Here is a 25,044-nt window from a genome sequence, read left to right on the forward strand (position 1 = left end):
TTTGGTCACAACATTTGAGAGGCGCACGATGATGCGGTACATAGCTCAAATTGGCCTCTGCGCCCCTCCAGAGGTTTCGCAATTGCGTCACACCATTCATATGAATATGGCGCCTCCGACCACATTTTCGGATCAAGTATACATTGGCTCTTACATTCAGTGCAAGCCACACATCACAGTCATTGTAAGTAAAACTTTCCTCAATATACCAGCTATAAGCAAATTCAGTGCTGGTAAGGAAAGACAAGTACATTATAGATTGTATTCTATTATTTTATCCAACGCTATCAGACCTTGTACTGCCCTTTAATAACTAAACGACAAGCGTTACCTACTGGACAAATGTAGCTATTGGTTCATTTTGGTGCAGCAGCCAATCTGCGTTTACAGTAAAACCCAACACTTCCTGTTTCGGATTAGGAAACGATTGCAATGTAAATAGATACAGTAGTGGTTATCGTGAAATCACTGTATATTCAATCTGATATGCCGAATGAATTGCAGTGTTTTACGTGAACTGCCATACCGTTTATGAGAGGGAGCACAAGGTAAGTGATGAGCTACTGCTAACTTGCAAGCTATTTAATTTCTGGTTTTGCAGTGGTAAACCTCCCTATAAGCAACATAATGTCATTCAGTTATGCGGTTGTAGATTTTCTGACAGCAGCAGCCAGCTAGCTATATTATGCAAAAATAGCAGACTACCTGTGATAAACTTAGCTGGCTAATACTAGTTTAGAGTGCTTTATAAGCCAAACCGAAGCCTAGCTATATGTCACTTAGCAAGATTGTACTAACTACAATGTATCCATGTTGATCATTCACTGCGCTATTACAATGTAACAAATGTCATTCATTTTCCACAGTATTCACGCAACAAGTTACAATGTTGCGGTTTGCTTGGTGGGTGACAATTGTCGCTAAAGAGACTGTCGAGTCAAGTGGGCTATAAAAGATCATATCTCAGCTCGGTTCAGACAGTACAGAGGTCTCTCTCTGGCTACATCAGTTTATTAATTGCTAGTGACAGGGGCTACGCCTTTGAAGAGCATCACTCGCTCCAGACATAGCATAATATACAGGAAGCAAAAGAGAGGAGGGGTGTTAGTTTTAACATAAAAACTCAGCAAATCCCCTTTAAAATTATTAAGTTATTCATGATAAACGTCATACTATATTTCTGTTATGCCACATAGACTATGGTGTAATGACCACAGTGTTCAGAATATGGGGCAGTGATGAAGACACGTGACTCAGTCTACCTGAGATGTGGTTTAAATAGTGTAAACAAAGCACTGTTGTATTAATTAAAGATGCACTATGCAGAAATCACTCCGCCATTTCCTAGTTGCTAAAATTCTAATAGTTCGCCTAATTTCAGTTTATGTGACAAAACAAGCTAGTATAGTGTAGAGAATCATTGTATCATCTAAACCGTTGTGAAATATCTTTGTATCATCTAAATATTGTTGTGTTGTCTAAACCACTGTGAAATATACTGCTCAAAAAAATTAAGGGAACACTTAAACAACACAATGTAACTCCAAGTCAATCACACGTCTGTGAAATCAAACTGTCCACTTAGGAAGCAACACTGATTGACAATAAATTTCACATGCTGTTGTGCAAATGGAATAGACAACAGGTGGAAATTATAGTCAATTAGCAAGACACCCCCAATAAAGGAGTGGTTCTGCAGGTGGTGACCACAGACCACTTCTCAGTTCCTATGCTTCCTGGCTGATGTTTTGGTCACTTTTGAATGCTGGCGGTGCTTTCACTCTAGTGGTAGCATGAGACGGAGTCTACAACCCACACAAGTGGCTCAGGTAGTGCAGCTCATCCAGGATAGCACATCAATGCGAGCTGTGACAAGAAGGTTTGCTGTGTCTGTCAGTGTAGTGCCCAGAGCATGGAGGCGCTACCAGGAGACATGCCAGTACATCAGGAGACGTAGAGGACGCCGTAGGAGGGCAACAACCCAGCAGCAGGACCGCTACCTCCGCCTTTGTGCAAGGAGGAGCAGGAGGAGCACTGACAGAGCCCTGCAAAATGACCTCCAGCAGGCCACAAATGTGCATGTGTCTGCTCAAACGGTCAGAAACAGGCTCCATGAGGGTGGTATGAGGGCCTGACATCCACAGGTGGGGGTTGTGCTTACAGCCCAACACCATGCAGGACGTTTGGCATTTGCCAGAGAACACCAAGATTGGCAAATTCGCCACTGGCGCCCTGTGCTCTTCACAGATGAAAGCAGGTTCACACTGAGCACATGTGAAAGACGTGACAGAGTCTGGAGATGCCGTGGAGAACGTTCTGCTGCCTGCAACATCCTCCAGCATGACCGGTTTGGCGGTGGGTCAGTCATGGTGTGGGGTGGCATTTTTTGCTAGACCTCATGTAGCTGGAGTGTGTCAGCAGTTCCTGCAAGAGGAAGGCATTGATGCTATGGACTGGCCCGCCCGTTCCCCAGACCTGAATCCAATTGAGCACATCTGGGACATCATGTCTCGCTCCATCCACCAACGCCACGTTGCACCACAGACTGTCCAGGAGTTGGAGGATGCTTTAGTTCAGGTCTGGGAGGAGATCCCTCAGGAGACCATCCGCCACCTCATCAGGAGCATGCCCAGGCGTTGTAGGGAGGTCAGACAGGCACGTGGAGGCCACACACACTACTGAGCTTCATTTTGACTTGTTTTAAGGACATTACATCAAAGTTGGATCAGCCTGTAGTGTGGTTTTCCACTTTAATTTTGAGTGTGACTCCAAATCCAGACCTCCATGGGTTGATAAATTGGATTTCCATTGTTTATTTTTGTGTGATTCTGTTGTCAGCACATTCAACTATGTAAAGAAAAAAGTATTTAATAAGATTATTTCTTTCATTCAGATCTAGGATGTGTTGTTTAAGTGTTCCCTTTATTTTTTTGAGCAGTGTATATTTTCCATAGCCAAAAATATTGTATTTACAGCTGTTTTAATCTAGTGTACAAAACCGAAAGTAAAAGATGCAAAAACTAAATTTAAGAGTGGGAAGCATAGAAATAGTGCACATAGAACAAGCTCCCAAGTGGCCCAGAGGTCTAAGGCACTGCATCTCAGTTCAAGAGGCATCACCACAGTCCCTGCTTCAAATCCAGGCTGTATCACATCTGACCGTGATTGAGAGTCCCATAGGGTGGCGCACAATTGGCCCAGCGTCGTACGGGTTTGGCTGGGGCAGGCCGTCATTGTAAATAATAATTTGTTCTTAACTGACTTGCCTAGTAAAATAATGACAGATCTATAACTCACATTTCGGGTCGCCCCTAAAGTTACATATTGCAGCTTTAATCATGGTTATTATTGTAACCTCACAGCATGATCCTTAAATCCCAACAACAACATAGAACAGTGCCCCTAGTGCAGTGGTTCCCAACAACAAGATAGAACAGTGCCCCTAGTGCAGTGGTTCCCAACAACAAGATAGAACAGTGTCCCTAGTCCAGTGGTTTCCAACATCAACATAGAACAGTGCCCCTAACCCAGTGGTTCCCAACAACAAGATAGAACAGTGGTTCCCAACAACAAGATAGAACAGTGCCCCTAACCCAGTGGTTCCCAACAACAAGATAGAACAGTGCCCCTAACCCAGTGGTTCCCAACAACAAGATAGAACAGTGCCCCTAACCCAGTGGTTCCCAACAACAAGATAGAACAGTGCCCCTAACCCAGTGGTTCCCAACAACAAGATAGAACAGTGCCCCTAACCCAGCGGTTCCCAACAGCAAGATAGAACAGTGCCCCTAGTCCAGTGGTTCCCAACAACAAGATAGAACAGTGCCCCTAGTCCAGTGGTTCCCAACAACACGATAGAACAGTGCCCCTAACCCAGTGGTTCCCAACAACAAGATAGAACAGTGCCCCAGTCCAGTGGTTCCCAACAGCAAGATAGAACAGTGCCCCTAACCCAGTGGTTCCCAACAACAAGATAGAACAGTGCCCCTAGTCCAGTGGTTCCCAACAACAAGATAGAACAGTGCCCCTAGTCCAGTGGTTCCCAACAACAAGATAGAACAGTGCCCCTAACCCAGTGGTTCCCAACAACAAGATAGAACAGTGCCCCTAACCCAGTGGTTCCCAACAACAAGATAGAACAGTGCCCCTAGTCCAGTGGTTCCCAACAACAACATAGAACAGTGCCCCTAGTCCAGTGGTTCCCAACAACAACATAGAACAGTGCCCCAGTCCAGTGGGTCCCAACAGCAAGATAGAACAGTGCCCCTAACCCAGTGGTTCCCAACAACAAGATAGAACAGTGCCCCTAGTCCAGTGGTTCCCAACAGCAAGATAGAACAGTGCCCCTAGTCCAGTGGTTCCCAACAACAAGATAGAACAAGTGCCCCTAGTCCAGTGGTTCCCAACAACAAGATAGAACCAGTGCCCCTAACCCAGTGGTTCCCAACAGCAAGATAGAACAGTGCCCCTAACCCAGTGGTTCCCAACAACAAGATAGAACAGTGCCCCTAGTCCCAGTGGTTCCCAATCTTTTTATTTTACTGTACCACCAACGGAATTTTGCTCTGCCTGGAGTACCCCTGAAGTACCACCTCATGTGCATTTTATCAATAGGCCTATGGTCTCATGAGTCTTCTCAAGTACCCCCTGTGGATAGGTCCTAGTACCCCTGGTTGGGAACCACTGCCCTAGTGCAGTGAGCAAGGAATAGGACAGGATGAAGCTGGCACAGTTTACACACTGATGTAAGGTCAGGGTGGCTTTTTACCCCCAAATGGATAGACTTGGGTTGGATGAGATTATCTTAAAGCTGTGACTGCCTGCTACAATCAAAGGGACAAAGAGAAAATATACACTGAGTGTACATAGACTGACCAGGAGACATAGACTGACCAGGTGAATGCAGATGAAAGTTATGATGCCTTATTGATGTCACCTGTTAAAACCACTTCAATGAGTGTAGATCAGTGCTCCCTTAACTGGCGGCCTGCTGGCCAAATTTGGCCTGCGGGTGGTTTTATTTGGCCCCACAATTTTTCAGAGCAAAGAAATGTAATAACCAAACTTACATTATTATTTTTATTTGTAATTTTATTGTTGCACATAAAATACTATTAAAACACCAGGAAATCAGCTTCTAAGTGATTTAAGTTTAAGAAATCAGTTTCCAAGTATTCCCACACATCATATACAAATATAAGCAAGGTTTGAAATTATGATGATTTAGTCAAATATTATATCTGTTTGGGCTTCTTGTGGTTGATTAGCAGTGTACAAATGATGTGTAATTATGTTCCGCGCGGGACCTTTAACAGAATGTGACTGGCAGAACGGGTGTTGTATGTGGAGGATGAGGGCTGCAGTAGATATCTCAGATAGGGGGGAGTGAGGCCTAAGAGGGTTTTAGAAATAAGCATCACCAGTGGGTTTTGTGACAGGTATGCAGAGATGACCAGTTTATAGAGGAGTATAGAGTGCAGTGATGTGTCCTATAAGGAGCACTGGTGCCAAATCTGATGGCCTACTGGCTTGACCCTGAGGTAAATGTCCTTATTTTTAGACCAAACAGTTTAATCTTTTAAATGAAAGCAGTGCATCTTACTTCAGTATGTCTTTCCTCTCCTTAGGCCTGAACATGCCTGTGTCCCTGCTGTGGGCAGTGGATGTGTACGGGCGCGTGTACAGCTTGTCCACCGGAGGGCAGCAGTGGGAGCAGTGTCGTGATGCTGTGTTAGAGTTTAAGAGGGTGACAGCCGTGCAGCAGTGTTGCTGGGGTATCGCCTGTGACCATCACATCTACCTGAATGTCCACTCTAGTGATGTTCCCATACGCTACCAGGAGGAGACATTCGAGAACCAGGTATAGGGTGTGTGTGGGGCGGTGGAGGGTGGGCTGTGTGTGTGTGGGGCTGGGGGAGGGGGGGGGGGGGCTGTGTTTGTGTGGGGCGGGGGGGAGGGGGGGGGCTGTGTGTGTGTGTGGGGCGGGGGGGGGGGGGGCTGTGTGTGTGTGGGGCTGGGGGAGGGTGGGCTGTGTGTGTGTGGGGCTGGGGGAGGGTGGGCTGTGTGTGTGTGTGACTGTGTGTCTGTCTGTGACTGTGTTTGTGCTTCTCTTGCACCTGATGCATTTATGGTTCTTGTAACCCTCTCTCTCTCTCAATTCAATTCAGTTTCAATTCAAGGGCTTTATTGGCATGGAAAACATATGTTAACATTGTCAAAACAAGTGAAGTAGATAATAAACAAAAGTGAAATAAACAATAAATATTTGCAGTAAACATTATACTCTCAGAAGTTCCAAAAGAATAAAGACATTTCAAGTGTCATATTGTCTATATACAGTGTTGTAACGATGTGGAAATAGTTAAAGTACAAAAGGGAAAATATTGGGTTGTATTTACAATGGTGTTCATTCTTCACTGGTTTTCTTGTGGCAACAGGTCACAAATCTTGCTGCTGTGATGGCACGCTGTGGTATTTCACCCAGTAGATATGGGAGTTTATCAAAATTGGGATTGTTTTCTAACTCTTTGTGGATCTGTGTAACCTGAGGGAAATATGTGTCTCTAATATGGTCATACATTTGGTAGGAGGTCAGGAAGTGCAGCTCAGTTTCCACCTCATTTTGTGGACAGTGTGCACATAGACTGTCTTCTCTTGAGAGCCAGGTCTGCCTACGGCGGCCTTTCTCTATAGCAAGGCTATGCTCACTGAGTCTGTACATAGTCAAGGCTTTACATGTTGTCAATCAGTGTTGCTTCCTAAGTGGACAGTTTGATTTCACAGAAGTGTGATTGCCATGTAGTTACATTGTGTTGTTTAAGTGTTCCCTTTATTTTTTTGAGCAGTGTATATATGTATTACATTCAGCCGTGATTGGGAGTCCCATAGGACAGCGCACAATTGGCCCAGCGTCGTCCGGGTTTGGCTGGAGTAGGCCGTCATTGTAAATAAGAATTTGTTCTTAATTAACTGATTTGCCTAGTTAAATAAAAGTTAAATAAAAAAAAGTAATAATAATAAATATATATATATATCTCCCTCTCTCTCTCTCTCTCAGCGATGGAATCCCATGGATAACTTCTCGGATCGCTTGTTGCCGAGTGACCGCTGGCAGTGGAGTAACATCACAGGACTGGAACACCAACCCCTTGAAAGCTTCCTTCTTCCCTCGACCAACTGGGAGTGGGAGGGGGACTGGTACATTGACGAGAACTTTGGAGGAGAGCCCACAGAGAAAGAAGTGAATGTTCTCTCTTTCTGTCTTTCTCTCTTTTCTGTATCTTTCTCTCTCCTCTCTTGCCTCCTCCATTTTATAATTCCCCTCTATCTCTATTCTCTCCCTCTCTCTTTCCCTCTCTCTCCTTCTCTCTCCCTCTCTCTTTCCCTCTCTCTCCTTGTCTCTCCTTCTCTCTTTCCCTCTCTCTCCTTCTCTCTCCTTCTCCCTCTCTCTTTCCCTCCCTCTCCTCTCTCTCCTTCTCTCTCTCTCTCATTCTCTCGCTCTCTCCCTCTCTCTCCTTCTCTCTCTCCCTCTCTCTGTCTTTCTTCCCTCCCTATCTGTCATTGTCTTGCCCCTCACAGACAGTGATCTCCAACACTAGACTAGCTAGGTTTCCATCCAATTGGTGACAGATTTTCATTCCAATATTCTAAAATCTGCATAAAACAATATGCCCATTTTCCCACCAGAGATGTTTCCACCAAACTAACTTTTTGCGGATCAAATGCTCTGCATGATGATGTAGTGCACATAAAAATAACTTTTTCCATGAATTTCCCATGTACCAAAAAAACAAACATGTTAAATGGGTTTCCATCACATTTTCAAATGTACTGATGGTTTTGTCACAAAAATTGTAGCATTGTATAGAAATGGGCCCACTCTGGTCTTGGCACTTGCGCTCTAGCCAACAGCTGGCAGGTACAGTCGGTAGGCTACCTATATTATGAGATTATTATTCATAAGAGTGATCATCATGTCACCAGAATAAGAACCTCGATATGTATTGGAAAGGAGCATCAAGTTCATCACCTTGCACTTTCACCACCCTGTGAAGTTTATCATAACTTAATTCATCTGTAGCCTAATAAACCGCATGCTTTCCCGAGTGGTAGTGGGAGGGCCACACAACATATCATCGATATCATGGTTATTTTCACTGCTATTTCTCGCATAATTAATTTTACAGACACAAAAAGATCCCACCATGTCGAAAGAACAAATTGTCCGTCGGCATTTATAAAATTGTACCCTCATTTCATGATTCCATCAGCCCGGTCTGGACTTTTTCCATGCGTCAGGTAATTCATCTGCATGAAATGGTTGGATGGAGTGTACTTAGTGACACATTTGTTGTTGTTTTGGCTCTGTACTACAACATTTTGGATTTGAGATGATACAATGACTACAAGGTTAAATTGCAGACTGGCAGATTTCATTTTAGGGTATTTTCATCCATATCGGGTGAACCGTTTAGAAATTACAGCACTGTTTGTACATAGTCCCCCCGTTTTAGGGAAAAAAAGTATGTGAATTAATGTAGTAAAATGTGATGTATTTGGTCCCATATTGATAGCGCGCAATGCTTACATCAAGCTTGTGACTTTACACATTTTTGGATGCATTTGCTGTTTGTTTTGGCTGTGTTTCAGATTATTTTGTTCCCAGTAGAAATGTATGGTAAATAATGTATTGTGTCATTATGGATTCCCTTTTATTGTAAATAAGAATAGAATATATTTCTAAACACTTCTACATTAATGTGGATGCTACGGTGATTACAGATCATCCTGAATGAGTCTTGAATAGTGATGAGTGAGAATGTTACAGATGCACAAATATCATACCCCCAAGATATGCTAACCTCTAACCATTACAGTAACAGGGGAGGTTAGCAAAAACATAACTTTGTACTACTTTAATACACATATAAGTGAATTTGACCCAGTACTTTTGGTTTCCTAAAATGGGGGGGACTATGTACAAAAAGTAATTTCTAAACGGTTCACCCGATAATGATGAAAATACCCTCAAATTAAAAAGCTGACCGTCTGCACTTTAACCTCATAGCCATTTTATCATTTCACATCCAAAGTTCTGGAGTACAGAGCCAAAACAACAACGTGTCAGTGTCCTAATACCGTTGGAACTCACTAAACATGCTGATTAATGTGTGAATGGGTCTGTCTGTGTGTCTGCAGGGTTGGACCTATGCCATAGACTTCCCTGCCACCTACACCAAAGACAAGAAGTGGAACTCATGTGTCCGTCGCAGGCGATGGATCCGCTACAGGAGGTACAAGGCCACGGACACCTGGGCCAAGGTGTGTATTTGGAGAAATATAATCACTTGCCACAACCAGGATGTAACTGTGTACACCTGCAGTGTACAGGCTTTGTATTGTACTCATCATGTACTGTAGTTTACAGTATATGTATGCATGTGTGTATGTGTGTGTGTGTACATGTGTGTGTCTGTGTGTGTGTGTGTGTGTTCCTGTGTGTGTGTGTCTGTGTGTGTGTGTTCCTGTGTGTGTCTGTTCCTGTGTGTCTGTGTGTGTTCCTGTGTGTTCCCGTGTGTGTGTTCCTGTGTGTGTGTTCCCGTGTGTGTCTGTTCCTGTGTGTCTGTGTGTGTTCCTGTGTGTTCCCGTGTGTGTGTTCCCGTGTGTGTGTTCCCGTGTGTGTCTGTTCCTGTGTGTGTGTTCCTGTGTGTGTCTGTTCCTGTGTGTCTGTGTGTGTTCCTGTGTGTTCCCGTGTGTGTGTTCCCGTGTGTGTGTTCCCGTGTGTGTGTTCCTGTGTGTGTCTATTCCTGTGTGTCTGTGTGTGTTCCTGTGTGTTCCCGTGTGTGTGTTCCCGTGTGTGTTCCTGTGTGTGTGTGTGTGTGTGTGTGTGTGTGTGTGTGTGTGTGTGTGTGTGTGTGTGTGTGTGTGTGTGTGTGTGTGTGTGTGTGTGTGTATGTGTGTGTGTGTGTGTGTTGACCTGTCTCTCTCTCTGTTACCAGATCCCGTCAGAGGGTCACAGTGGTCCCCTTCCAGACCCCTTTAATGACATCAGCTGTGGAGGCTGGGAGATCAGTGAGGAGCCCAGGGGGAGGTTGTCTCTGTGGGCCGTGTCTCTACAGGGCAAGGTAACACACACACACAAACACACACACACACACACACACTAACATACACAGACACACACAGCTCAGAGGGGGAGGTCATATCTTCAGATCACAAAACACTGACAGGTTGTACACAACTGTAATGTATTCCTAAATCATTTGATTGACTGATTGTTTGATCTGGGTCATTAGGTGTGGTTTCGTGAGGGTATCCACCACCACAGCCCAGAGGGGGATGGCTGGGAGGAGGTGTCTCTGCCTGGGGAGGTGGTGCAGATCAGCTGTGGTCCAGGGGACCTGGTCTGGGCCGTGCTCTGGGAGGGACAACTCATCGTCAGGGAGGGCATCACCAGAGACTGCCCACAAGGTGACTGGTTGACAGAGGAAGTGTGTGTATCCGTGGATGCGCATGTTAGAGAGACACAGAGAGACAGCATGCTTGTGTCTGTTTGTGTGTGTGTGTAATGGAGAGCGAGAGAAACAAAGCGAGAGACAAAGAGAGACAGGGAGAGAGATAAAGAGAGAGACAGAGAGAGCCAGAGAGAAGGAGAGAGAGAAGGAGCGAGTGAGAGAGATAGAGAGATGAAGAGAGAGAGTCTAATGGTCTCATATCCTCATTACTCCCTGTCAGGCTCCTCCTGGGTACTGGTGGACTCTCCCAACCCAGAGGCCGGGGCCATCCATGTAGCTGTGGGGGACAACGTAGTCTGGGCTGTCACCAAGGACAACAAGGTAAGACAATACCACTGAGTGTCCATAACTGAACACTCATTTCTATGCTTCATTATTGGAGATAATGATACTAATAGATTTCATTTAAATAGCACTTTTCATTACATGAAGAATCTCAAAGACGCTTAAAAAATGAAACAAAAAACTGAATTTGAATTTATCGTTGATAGTTAATGTGGTGCTGGACAATGGTGAACATGAGCTAAAGGAGGAATTCAGGCAAAAAACACAAATGTCATTTTAATTCTGCCACATGTCTACCTCTGGTTATGAATCATTCAGTCATGTCTGTTTCCCTGCTGATCTTCTGTCGGTACCTGTTAGGTATGGTTCAGACGTGGCATCAACTCCTATAACCCCCGTGGTTCAGGCTGGATCGGGATGATCGGGGAGATGGTCATGATTAACGTGGGTCTCAACGACCAGGTAAGGAGCCATGACTTAACTCTTTCCTCTGCTTATTCAACTAATTATAACGTTCCCTTAGACTCTCATAGCCAAGCCTTACGGCATGGGCTTAATATCATAAACTGTACATTCATTCATGAAGAAACGATGCATAATGATTAAAAGGCAGTTTAGTAATGGAGAACAAACACAGTGTCGTGTTAGTTTCTTGTCTGGCTCTCGCCTGATGTGTCCTGTCCCGTCCAGGTGTGGGGTATCAGCTGTGAGGACCGAGCAGTGTATTTCCGTCAGGGTGTGACCTCCAGTGAGTTGAGTGGTAAAGCCTGGAAGGCTGTCAACGTGCCCCGAGACGGAGACATCAGGTCCCACTCCTCCGCCAGCAGTAGCAGTCTGCACAGGTGGACTGGGGACATGAACACACACATAAACACACACACACATTGTTTTCACTGCTTGGGCAACCTCGGCTACATAAAGCGATTAGCCAAGCAGTCTGCCAGCTGGGTGCTCTGTGTAATACTAATAGTTTATCTCTCTCTCATTTTTTCTTTCTCTCTCTCTCTCTCTCTCTCTCTCTCTCTCTCTCTCTCTCTCTCTCTCTCTCTCTCTCTCTCTCTCTCTCTCTCTGTCTCTCCCTCTCTCTCTGTCTCTCCCTCTCTCTCTGTCTCTCCCTCTCTCTGTCTCTCCCTCTCTCTCTCTCTTCCTCTCTCTCTCTCTGTCTGTCTGTCTGTCTGTCTCTATCTGTGTGAGTCTCTCTCTTTATCTCTCACAAAGTGCTGGTTGTTTCTTCAGTGGTGAGGTGCGAGCACAGTCTGTGATGAGCGAAGACTCAGACACAGAGAACGGTCCACAGAGGGCAGTCCTAGAAGTAGGGGCCTGCTCCTCCTCCCCTCCCCCCGAGCCCCCTCCTGTTGACCCCGACGTCCCCAAACCACGCATCCCCAAGGTCACCAGCGACAGCTTCATCTCCGAGATGCTCTCTGACCGCAAGGTCAAACGGGAGGGGGCCACCACTGCCGTCACCGCAGGTCCCTCTATCCCAGAAGAGGAGGCCTCTCTTCGGGAGGCAGATGCCAAATCTCCCGCTCCGGCCCTGGTTCTGTCCCCCAGCCTGTCTGGAGGGCCTGGGGACCCCCAATGGAGTAACGTGGACCTAGAAGAGGCACAGACTCACCTGGCTGTGGTGCCCGCTGGGGTGAGAGGGGACGCGGCTGACACCTGTAGCCTGTCCTCTGTGGCCACCTACACCCTGTGTCAGGAAGAGCCGTATGGGGCGGATGAACACCCGCTCTGGGCATGGGTCAGTGGAGGAGGCTGTGGTGTGGACTGTCACTCCCAGCTCAACTGGTTCAACTCTGCCACAGGTGAGACACATACAGTAGATATTGTATCGCCCTGAAATTCTATTTCTCCTGCATATCAAAACAAGCCTAGCACTATACAAAACTCCAGCTCCAATTACATCAGAATACACCCTTCTGGCTGATGGAACAGTGTCCCTGTGCTTCTTGTTGTTGTTGTTGTTGTTGAGCCACTGGAGTGTTCCTTCACATGTTGTTGATAAAGATTTAGATTTTTGTCTATTTGTCTCTCCCAGCCCTGACATCTTCAGTCCAGTCCATGAGTCTGTCCATCAGTCTAGCCCAGACAGCTGCCTGGCGGAAACAGATCTTTGAACAGCTCAGCGAACGCTCCAAGAGAGAGATGGACAACTTTAAACACTACGAACAGGCCATAGAACAGGTACCGACAACTTGAACGTCCTTACAACTTGAATGCTTGGAAATGCTTTTTCTGGTTGCCATGATGAAATTAGTTTGTTTATGACTTGTCCTTGTTGTATAGAGGCTCATTAGTCTCCCTCCCTCGTCACCTCCTTCTCTCCCTCCCTCTCCCCTCCGTCCCCTCCTTCTCTTCCTCCCTCCCCCCTCCATCCCAGTCTGTGTGGGTGAAGAAAGGGACCATGCAGTGGTGGAGGGACTGGAAGCCCCATAAATGGGTGGACGTGAGGTTTGCCCTGGAGCAGTTCTCAGGACCAGAGGGAAACCAGGACGGCATCCTCTTCCTCTACTACAACTTCAACGAGGAGAAGAAGGTGAGGGGAGGGCCACAGTGTGTGTGTGTATTTTGGGTGATCTGTAATTAGTTATTTATTCATCATTTTTCTCCCCTCTCCTCCTCTCCTCCCTCTATCCAGTACCTACATGCATTCATCAACGAGGTGACTATCTTGGTGCCGGTGCTGAATGACTCCAAACACACGTTTGCCATCTACACAGCAGAGAGGACCAAACAGAGGTGGCCTATCAGACTGGCTGCTGCCACCGAGCTGGAGATGCACGACTGGGTAGGTTATATGATCACTGTCTTACACCTGAACCAGACACACAGTACAAGTTCTCAATTTTCACTGAATATCATATGTTTATTCATAAGGAAATGTCATGCTAAATAAAGGATGGTGAAAGGGTTATTCCACGTTTAGTAAAGCATCAGATGTAAGGACCATTTATATGACCCTATGTAGCATGACTTTGCCTCGATGTAGGGCTTATGAAGACTCTCTGCATGCTATCCTTTATAAGTTGTAGTCTGGGAATGTTTTGACTGTCTCTCTGTACCCCCAGCTGGCCCTGCTGAGTGTGTCGTGCTGTGACTCCCGGGGGATCCAGGGTCCCCCCTCTAAACAGGCCCTCTGGTCAGTCACCTGTAAAGGAGACATCTTCGTCTGTGAGCCTTCACCTAGCCTGGAGGCCTGTCCCAACCCTACACCCTGCGACCAGATGTAAGACACGTCCTCTGGGCTGTCATCGATGCTTATAAAGGCTTGAGAAAAACTATATGATGGATTTATTATTTGTAGATAAATAGATATTAGATTAATCAGATGTATGCACTTAACAACTGAATAGTCTTGACTATCTGAATATCTTTGACTGTCTGAATAGCCTTGACTGTCTGAATAGCCTTGACTGTCTGAATAGCCTTGAGTGTCTGAATAGCCTTGACTGTCTGAATAGTCTTGACTGTCTGAATATCTTTGACTGTCTGAATAGCCTTGAGTGTCTGAATAGCCTTGACTGTCTGAATAGCCTTGACTGTCTGAATAGTCTTGACTGTCTGAATATCTTTGACTGTCTGAATAGCCTTGACTGTCTGAATAGCCTTGACTGTCCGAATAGCCTTGAGTGTCTGAATAGTCTTGACTGTCTGAATAGCTTTGACTGTCTGAATAGTCTTGACTGTCTGAATAGCTTTGACTGTCTGAATAGTCTTGACTGTCTGAATAGCCTTGACGGTCTGAATAGTCTTGAGTGTCTGAATAGCTTTGAGTGTCTGAATAGCCTTGAGTGTCTGAATAGCTTTGACTGTCTGAATAGCCTTGAGTGTCTGAATAGCTTTGACTGTCTGAATAGTCTTGACTCCAGTAAGACGAGGGGGGGGGGGGGGGGGGTCTGTGCATATTTGTAAACAACAGCTGGTGCACGAAATCTGAGGAGGTCTCTAGATTTTGCTCACCTGAAGTAGAGTATATTGTGATAAATTGCAGGCCACACTACTTGCCGAGAGAGTTTTCAGCTATAGTTTTCGTGGCTGTTTATTTAGCACCACAGAGAGATGCTGGCACTAAGACCGCACTCAGTCAGCTGTATAAGGAAATAAGCAAACAGGAAACCACTCACCCAGAGGCGGCGCTCCTAGTGGCCGGAGACTTTAATGCAGTGAAACTTAAATCAGTTCTACCAAATTTCTATCAACATGTTAAATGTGCAACCAGAGGGGAAAAAAATTCTAGATCACCTGTACTCCACACACAGAGACGCGTACAAAGCTCTACCTCGCCCTCCATTTGGTAAATCCGACCACAACTCTATCCTCCTGATTCCTGCTTACAAGCAAAAATTAAAGCAGGAAGCACCAGTGACTCGGCATATAAAAAAGTGGTCAGATGAAGCAGATGCTAAACTACAGGACTGTTTTGCAATCATAGACTGGAACAAGTTCTGGGATTCTTCCGATGGCATTGAGGAGTACATCACATCAGTCACTGGCTTTATCAATAAGTGCATCGAGGACGTCGTCCCCACAGTGACTGTACGTACATACCCCAACCAGAAGCCATGGATTACAGGCAACATTCGCACTGAGCTAAAGGGTAGAGCTGCCGCTTTCAAAGTGCGGGACTCTAACCCGGAAGCTTACAAGAAATCCTGCTATGCCCTGCGACGAACCATCAAACAGGAAAAGCATCAATACAGGGCTAAGATTGAATCATACTACACCGGCTCCAACACTCGTCTTATGTGGCAGGGCTTGCAAACTACTACAGACTACAAAGGGAAGCACAGCCGCGAGCTGCCCAGTGACACGAGCCTACCAGACGAGCAAAATCACTTCTATGCTCGCTTCGAGGCTAGCAACACTGAGGCATGCATGAGAGCATCAGCTGTTCCAGACGACGGTGTGATCACGCTCTCCATAGCCGACGTGAGTACGACCTTTAAACAGGTCAACATACACAAGGCTGCGGGGCCAGATGGATTACCAGGACGTGTGCTCTGGGCATGTGCTGACCAACTGGCAGGTGTCTTCACTGACATTTTCAACATGTCCCTGATTGAGTTTGTAATACCAACATGTTATAAGCAGACCACCATACTCCCTGTGCCCAAGAACACAAAGGCATCCTGCCTAAAAGACTACAGACCCGTAGCACTCACGTCCGTAGCCATGAAGTGCTTTGAAAGGCTGGTAATGGCTCACATCAACACCATTATCCCAGAAACCCTAGACCCACTCCAATTTGCATACCGCCCAAACAGATCCACAGATGATGCAATCTCTACTGCACTCCACACTGCCCTTTCCCACCTGGACAAAAGGAACACTTATGTGAGAAAGCTATTCATTGACTACAGCTCAGCGTTGAACACCATAGTACCCTCAAGGCTCATCACTAAGCTAAGGATCCTAGGACTAAACACCTCCCTCTGCAACTGGATCCTGGACTTCCTGATGGGCCGCCCCCAGGTGGTGATGGTAGGTAGCAACACATCTGCCACGCTGATCCTCAACACTGGAGCTCCACAGGGGTGCCTGCTCAGTCCCCTCCTGTACTCCCTGTTCACCCACGACTGCATGGCCAGGCACAACTCCAACACCATCATTAAGTTTGCAGACAACACAACAGTGGTCGGCCTGATCACCGACAACGACGAGACAGCCTATAGGGAGGAGGTCAGAGACCTGGCCGGGTGGTGCCAGAATAACAACCTATCCCTCAACGTAACCAAAACTAAAGAGATTATTGTGGACTACAAGAAAAGGTGGACTGAACACGCCCCCATTCTCATCGACGGGGCTGTAGTGGAGCAGGTTGAGAGCTTCAAGTTCCTTGGTGTCCACATCAACGACAAACTAGAATGGTTCAAACACACCAAGACAGTCGTGAAGAGGGCACGACAAAGCCTATTCCCCCTCAGGAAAGGAAGAGAAACTAAAGATTTGGCATGGGTCCTGAGATCCTCAAAAGGTTCTACAGCTGCAACATCAAGAGCATCTTGACTGGTTGCATCACTGCCTGGTACGGCAATTGCTCGGCCTCTGACCTCAAGGCACTACAGAGGGTAGTGCGTTCGGCCCAGTACATCACTGGGGCTAAGCTGCCTGCATTCCAGGACCGCTATACCAGGCGGTGTCAGAAGAAGGCCCTAAAAATTGTCAAAGACCCCAGCCACCCCACTCATAGACTGTTCTCTCTACTACCACATGGCAAGCAGTACCGGAGTGCCAAGTCTAGGACAAAAAGGCTTCTCAACAGCCTTTTTGCAAATGCAAATACCCAGACTATTTGCATTGTGTGCCCCCCCCAACCCCTCTTTTTACGCTGCTGCTACTCTCTGTTTATCATATATGCATAGTCACTTTAACTATACAGTCATGTACATACTACCTCAATTGGGCCGACCAACCAGTGCTCCCGCACATTGGCTAACCGGTCTATCTGCATTGCGTCCCACCACCCGCCACCCACCAACCCCTCTTTTACGCTACTGCTACTCTCTGTTCATCATATATGCATAGTCACTTTAACCATATCTACATGTACATACTACCTCAATCAGACTGACTAACCGGTGTCTGTATGTAGCCTCGCTACTTTTATAGTCTCACTACTGTATATGGCCTGTCTTTTTACTGTTGTTTTATTTCTTTACTTACCTATTGTTCACCTAATACCTTGTTTACACTATTGATTAGAGCCTGTAAGTAAGCAGTTCACTTTAAGGTCTACACCTGCTGTATTCGCCGCACGTGACAAATAAACTTTGAACGTCTGAATAGCCTTGACTGTCTGAATAGCCTTTCATTTAAAATGTTATACTTTTCCTTACTTTGTCTTCAACCCCACGTTGTGTGTCTGCAGGTTCTGGCATCAGGTGGGGGGCCACCTGCGTCTGGTGGAGTGTAACAGTCTGGGGGTGGTGTGGGGGGTTGGCTACGACCACACTGTCTGGGTCTACACCGGCGGCTATGGAGGGGGATTCTTGCAGGGTAAACACACTAAATATACGCTAAACATAAACCCACTGGACTGGACTTAAAGCATACGCTAAATATAAACCTACTGGACTGGACTTAAAGCATACGCTAAACATAAACCTACTGGACTTAAAGCATACGCTAAACATAAACCTACTGGACTGGACTTAAAGCATACGCTAAACATAAACCTACTGAACTGGACTTAAAGCATATGCTAAACATAAACCTACTGGACTGGACTTAAAGCATATGCTAAACATAAACCTACTGGACTGGACTTAAAGCATACGCTAAACATAAACCTACTGGACTGGACTTAAAGCATACGCTAAACATAAACCTACTGGACTGGACTTAAAGCATACGCTAAACATAAACCTACTGGACTGGACTTAAAGCATACGCTAAACATAAACCTACTGGACTGGACTTAAAGCATACGCTAAACATAAACCTACTGGACTAGACTTAAAGCATATGCTAAACATAAACCAAGTACTGTATAGCCACAAATAGGGAAACCAAACCGGGCATGTTGCATGCGCAAAAATACATGTACGTTATTCAATATTTTTTTCTCAAACTGCTCACGTTGCCGAACGCTAAAATAGAACTTGGTTCTATTTGAGACTCTTGATGCGCTGCAAGTACTGCCTCTCCCATCTACTAATTGGTTTTCACGAGCATACAACCCCCCTATGGGTTATTGAAAGACGAACAAGGAGAGATTAATCAAAGAAACTAACAAAGAATTTACTAGGTTTCCCTTTTTATCTGTGGATTAATCGTTGGAGTAGAGAAACACACAATTTTCTATGACTCCGGGTGAAAATTCTACAAAGATCCAGCTAAAAACAGAACCATATGCATTTCAGGTAAAATAACAACCCAATGTTTATCTCCCAGCACAAATTAGCTAGCAACAGCAAGCTAGCTAAATGTCCATGAATGTTTCATACAATAGCATTCAAGGGTTTTTCTTTATTTTTACTATTTTCTACATTGTAGTATTGTAGAATAGTGAAGACATCAAAACGATGAAATAACAGATATGGAATCATGTAGTGACCAAAAAAGTCTTAAACAAATCAAAATATATTTTAAATAGCCATATATTTGCTTTGATGACAGCTTTGCACACTCTTGACATTCTCTCAACCAGCTTCATGAGGAATGATTTTTCCAACAGTCTTGAAGGAGTTGAGCACTTGTTGGCTGCTATTCCTTCACTCTGTGGTCCAACTCATCCCAAACTGTTTCAATTGTGTTGAGGTTGGGTGATTGTGGAGGCCAGGTCATCTGATGCAGCACTCCATCACTCTCCTTCTTGGTCAAATAGCCCTTACACAGCCTGGAGGTGTATGTTGGGTCATTGTCCAGTTGAAAAACAAATGATAGTCCCACTAAGCGCAAACCAGATGGGATGGTGTATCACTTCAGAATGCTGTGGTAGTCATGCTGGTTAAGTGTGCCTTGGATTCTAAATAAATCACTGACAGTGTCACCAGCAAAGCACCCCCATGCCATTACACCTCCTTCATGCTTCACGGTGGGAACCACACATGCAGAGATCATCCATTCACCTATTCTGCATCTCACAAAGACACAGTGGTTGGAACCAAACTCCAGACCAAAGGACAGATTTCCATCGGTCTGTTGTCCATTGCTTGTTTCTTGACCCAAGCAAGTCTCTTCTTCTTATTGGTGTCCTTTAGTAGGGGTTTCTTTACAGCAATTCGACCATAAAGGCCTGATTCACGCAGTCTCATCTGAACAGTTGATGTTGAGATGTGTCTGTTACTTGAACTCGGTGAAGCATTTATTTGGGCTGCAATTTCTGAGGTGCAGTTAACTCTAATAAACTTATCCTCTGCAGCAGAGGTAACTCTGTGTCTTCCTTTCCTGTGGCGGTCCTCATGAGAGCCAGTTTCATCATAGCGCTTGATGGTTTTTGCAACTGCACGTGAAGAAACTTTCAAAGTTTTTGAAATGTTCCATATTGACTGACCTTCATGTCCTAAAGTAATGATGGACTGTCATTTCTCTTTGCTTATTTGAGCTGTTCTTGCCTTAATATGGACTTGGTCTTTTACCAAATAGGGCTATCTTCTGTATACCACCCCCTACCTTGTCACAACACAACTGATTGGCTCAAACGCATTAAGAAGGAAAGAAATTCCACAAATTAACGTTTAACAAGGCACAGCTGTTAATTGAAATGTATTCCAGGTGACTACCTCATGAAGCTGGTTGAGAGAATGCCAAGAGTGTGCAAAGCTGTCATCAAGGCAAAGGGTGGCTACTTTGAAGAATCTCAAATATAAAATATATTTTGATTCGTTTAAGACTTTTTTGGTCACTACATGATTCCATATTTATTATTTCATAGTAAAAATAAAGAAAAGCCTTTGAATGAGTAGGTGTGACCAAACTTTTGACTGATACTGTAAGTGTTTCGGCCTGTCCCCAAATTAATATAGCTGGTTCAGAGTTGGTTTTGGTATTTTAACCTGTGTGTCATGATCGCGTCTAGTGTGGATAGACAAAATCAACAGGCTCATGCCCGGGGCCAGTTTGGTCAGGGTGTAAGTGTATGTTTCAACAGGCGCATGCCTGGGGCCAGTTTGGTCAGGGTGTAAGGTTATGTTAAAACAGGCGCACGCCCGGGGCCAGTTTGGTTAGGGTGTAAGGGTATGTTTCATGGCTGTTTTGTCTCAGTTCATGACTATAACCCCTCTCTTGTCTTTGTTAGGTCTGGCCAGCAGCACAGATAACATCTACACCCAGACAGATGTGAAGTGTGTCTACATTTATGAGAACCAGAGGTGGAACCCAGTCACAGGATATACCAATAGAGGCCTCCCAACAGACCGTTACATGTGGAGTGATGCAACAGGACTGCAGGAGTGTACCAAGGCCAACACCAAGCCTCCATCCCCTCATTGGACATGGGTGGGTACCAGTAACCGGACAAAACATTTCAATTTCACCCCAGGACAATATAACTTTTGAACCTGAACTAAATATGCAGAGTGCCATTAGATGACTAAAATAGTCCTACAAAGTTTGTTCTGCTCACTGCTCTGTCTCTATCAGGTGGCAGACTGGGCCATTGACTACGGTATCTCTGGAGGGACAGACAGAGAGGGTTGGCAATATGCAGCTGATTTCCCAACGTGAGTGTATCTAACCTTCCCCAATACATATTCATTGGTCTATCTATCACATAACCTTGCTGAATATTTTCCCTACATGAAAGCAGCCATGATATGTGTTTGTTTCTGTCACTATCATGTATTTTATCTCCCTCCCTCTGTATGTACTCTTCCAGGTCGTATCATGGCCACAAGACCTTGAAGGACTTTGTCCGTCGTAGGCGATGGGCCAGGTACTACACAACAATCGCCCTGTTCCCTCATCACTATTTGTTTAGTAAGCACACTATGGTCTGTCCTCAGTCTGCCCACTGTGTTTAAACAACCCTGGGTTTGAGCTCTGGGGGAAAAAATTGCCCGTTAGCTCAGATCTAGGATCAGCTTTACTCTACCTAAATCCTAACCTTAACCATTGGGGGAAGGAAACACAACAACTGACGTTAGATCAGTGTCTAGGGCAGAGTTCTTCAATGCTGGTCTTGGGGACCCACAGGGAGTGCATGTTTTTGCTCCAGCCAAGTATTTACACACCTAATTCAACTGTTGGTACACTGATCTAGGTGCGACTTAACTCCTATTTGAACAACCCTTGTATTTCCTCTGACAGGAAGTGTAAACTGACGACCACAGGCCCGTGGCAGGAAGTCCCACCCATCCCGTTGAGTGACGTGACCATCATCCCGTGTGGAGCTCAGAGCATTGTTGAGCCGATCCCTCTGTGGGCCATCAGTAACAAGGGAGACGTGCTCTGTAGACTGGGAGTCACCCTACTGACACCTGCTGTGAGTCACACACACACAATATGTAAACATACAACAAACATGTCCACCATGAATACACAGACATTGTGGTTGATAACAGAAGTGGTTGCGTGTGTTTCTAGGGGACGTCGTGGCTCCACGTGGGCACAGACCAGCCCTTTAAGTCTATCTCCATCGGTGGGGCCAACCAGGTGTGGGCCATTGCCAGGGATGGCTCTGCCTTCTACAGGGGCTCCGTGTCTGCACAGAGCCCTGCAGGTCAGTCAGAGAATCACGCAGAACCCACCGTCTCTGACAGAACCCAGGGGTTCTCCTTTCAGTCCTGTGTGTCTTACTGCTAATCAACAGTTCAGTCAAATCACTCAAATCTATTTCTGAAGCTGTTTTTAAATCAGCAGTTGTCACAAAGTGCTTTACAGTAATAGCTCAATATTTGTTTTCGGGAGGAGCTTACCTCTCTCTGAGTTCTGGTTCCGATCACAGAGATGGACCTAATGATGAGAGAAGACTCTAATCACTGGCTGTTTAATGTACTATTGCCCCCTGTAGGAGACTGCTGGTACCACATCCCCTCTCCAGTCAGACAGAAGCTCCAACAGGTGTCTGTAGGGAGGACGTCAGTCTACACAGTGGATCAACATGGTACTACAGACGAGAATGTCATGACTTACTATGACATGGACCTTTATTATTGTCAGACGTCTATTAGTTGAACCATCTCTTCTTTATTTTTATCATGATTTTAATTTGGTGCTCTCCATCCAGGTAACCTGTGGTTCAGACAGGGCCTGACTCCTAGCTACCCCCAGGGATCGTCATGGGAACACATCTCCAACAATGTACGCAAGGTCTCCGTTGGACCTCTGGACCAGGTGAGCAGAACCTACAATCTAAAACCTGGGTGGTTGTTGAAGGCAGTAATGAATGATAATGACTTTCTCTTTTTTTCAAAATTGTAACTTCTTGACATTGCACTGTGTTGAGTAACTCAACCCATCTCATTGTTGTTGTGTAGGTGTGGATCATAGCTGACAAGGTGCAAGGCAGCCACAGTCTGAGCTGTGGGACAGTCTGTCACCGTCTGGGGGTTCAGCCCATGGAGCCAAAGGGACAGTCATGGGACTACGGCATCGGGGTGAGACCCTTAACCTTACCTCTAACCCTGACTCACCAACCTGCTTCTGAGACACCAATGTCTTTCAATGGAAAGGTTTTCTTGGTGGGGGAGCTGTTTCACTCTCTCTCTATTTTTTTTCTCTCTCTTGTCTCTCCCTCTATCCTTCTCTTCCGCTCTCTCCTCAGGGTGGCTGGGACCACATCACTGTGAGAGGGAACTCCTTCGAGGCTCCCCGTGTCCGTATTCCCCTTCTAACGGACCCCCTCCCTAACGGACCCCGCAGACCGCTCTCCTTCAGGAACACAGAGGAGAACGGGAAAGCTGTCAGGTGTTAAACACACACACACATAGAGTATTTGCCAGTGGACACTGTATCTCTGTTCTGTCTTCAGCCCAACTCTCGCTACAAAAAAAACGCCCTAATGCAACTACTCCACCATCCACACTGTACTGTAGCTTCCAGCTCCAGCCTCAACCTCGAAGTGTCTGAAGTCAAACTCTTCTTCTGTCCAATCACCTGGTTGTGTTCAATTACCTTTGAACCCTAGCTCTGTGCCCTCAGCTTGACTCAGCCAATCACCTTCTCTCTTCACAACTAGCAGGTCATGTTCAACATTTCCCACATAGAGAGCACTAGTCATTTTTAAACAGTGTGACTCAGTCTTCGAACATTGCATCATCGTTATTTAAATCTGTGGTCTTAAGATAACTTTTGGTTTTATTTATTGTTATTGTTTGGTTGAATGTTTTTTTTCTGTGTGTAGGTGTGTACAGTGCTGTATGTGAATACATGTTTTGTTTATGTTATATTGGTGATAGGTTTAACTTTTTCAAATATAACGTAAGAAGTGTTTTCTGGGGTATTCAATGCTATTGGCCCGATATATGATTCTGTGAAGGTGGGCGATGTATGATTCTGTGAAGGTGGGTGATGTATGATTCTGTGAAGGTGGGCGATCAGTAGTTTTTACTGATTCTGTTCCAATAAGTTACTATACTTCCTACTTTGTACCTGCTGGTAACGTAGAGATTCCACTGGAGTCACATCAGAAACAATAAGGGTTTATTTACCGAGAATAATTTTGGTTATTAATCCTTTGATAGCACACGGCGCTTTTACAGTTATATGCCTTTCCCCTGAATGGTTTGTATCTGTGATGGCCACAGTGAAGAGTTTGTATGTCCATGTTCCTAGGGGACAGTTTCTTTCTTTAGCATTTTTGTGTTACTCTTGAAAAGAAAGTACATGTTCTTATTTTCATAAAAAATGTGAATTGCTTAAAAAATGATGTCTTTGAAAGGCTTAAAAGTTATTTTGTTTGTTTCTCAGGAAAATAAGAGTTTAACACTATTATTTGCATATTTTTCACCTCCTATGATTTTAGCAGTAATGACTGGGGTTGGTAGAAAGAACAAATATATATATTTTTTATAAATCTGAATACGAGTATAGTATAAATGTTTTCATTGTGATATTTCAAGGTTGGGTTATTGTACATTGATATATAAAAAGCATAAAATATCAGTCATATTAAGTCATATTAACTATTATCTTTAAACCACAAAGGCTGAAACTATCACGTTTGGGCATTCATTCATCTTACTGCTGTAACTGAAAGATGAAGATCCAATAGTGACTGATATACTGCAACTACAAATCATTAATTGTCCAGAAAACAGTATATCTGTGAATACTGTCACTTTATCTTCCTATGGCAGTTCCTAATACAACAAGTGCATTGTTTGATAATGACACTGACTACATACTGCTGTTACAGTGCAGGATTTATCCTAAAGGAGGGACGCATTACACTTATAGGTTGGGATGTGAAGACTACATACTGCTGTTACTAATACAACAAGTGCATTGTTTGATAATGACACTGACTACATACTGCTGTTACAGTGCAGGATTTATCCTAAAGGAGGGACGCATTACACTTATAGGTTGGGATGTGAAGGGGGTACACCATAGCATGAAAAACAGAAGTCTAGCGGAGGACTTTTCACTTGAGGATTCCATTGCTTTTATTGATTATGGTGTAAACTAGAATACTATAAGCCGGTACTGTTCCAACTCCAACAAGGCTGTTATTGATCTATATATTTATTCCTCCTAATAGTGTGCATGGTCAATGTCCTCTCAATAAATGTGATTGTTGATAAGGAAGATTCTTGTTTTACAATTCACACTTTTTTGGAGTCTCAGAACTCAGGTTTAC

The 25,044-nt window shown here is 45.0% G+C and overlaps 1 protein-coding gene across 1 annotated transcript; it reads left to right on the forward strand.

The window, feature by feature from the left end:
• Window positions 1-353: 353 nt before the first annotated feature.
• On the forward strand, window positions 354-24,992 carry tecpr1a (tectonin beta-propeller repeat containing 1a). Its single transcript, XM_014208848.3, has 24 exons — window positions 354-548; window positions 5,628-5,860; window positions 7,058-7,240; window positions 9,199-9,321; window positions 9,999-10,124; window positions 10,296-10,470; window positions 10,735-10,835; window positions 11,160-11,261; window positions 11,490-11,641; window positions 12,018-12,607; window positions 12,841-12,986; window positions 13,183-13,338; window positions 13,441-13,590; window positions 13,871-14,028; window positions 17,671-17,798; window positions 20,542-20,741; window positions 20,886-20,965; window positions 21,121-21,177; window positions 21,552-21,726; window positions 21,828-21,963; window positions 22,255-22,347; window positions 22,471-22,577; window positions 22,721-22,840; window positions 23,008-24,992. Exons 2-24 carry the CDS (start codon window positions 5,636-5,638, stop codon window positions 23,155-23,157), a joined length of 3,633 nt encoding a protein of 1,210 aa, XP_014064323.1. The 5' UTR covers window positions 354-548; window positions 5,628-5,635; the 3' UTR covers window positions 23,158-24,992.
• The last annotated feature ends 52 nt before the right edge of the window (window positions 24,993-25,044 follow it).

This window comes from Salmo salar, chromosome 01, assembly GCF_965601325.2.
Source record: "Salmo salar chromosome 01, fSalSal1, whole genome shotgun sequence".
NCBI lineage: Eukaryota > Metazoa > Chordata > Actinopteri > Salmoniformes > Salmonidae > Salmo > Salmo salar.

Bases quoted from the DNA above. Each gene is read 5' to 3' on its own strand.
- tecpr1a (XM_014208848.3), top strand. From the start codon at position 5,636: ATGCCTGTGTCCCTGCTGTGGGCAGTGGATGTGTACGGGCGCGTGTAC. The intron at 21,964-22,254 runs GTCAGTCAGAGA...TGCCCCCTGTAG, and splicing joins GTCTGCACAGAGCCCTGCAG to GAGACTGCTGGTACCACATC. The intron at 22,578-22,720 runs GTGAGCAGAACC...GTTGTTGTGTAG, and splicing joins CCGTTGGACCTCTGGACCAG to GTGTGGATCATAGCTGACAA.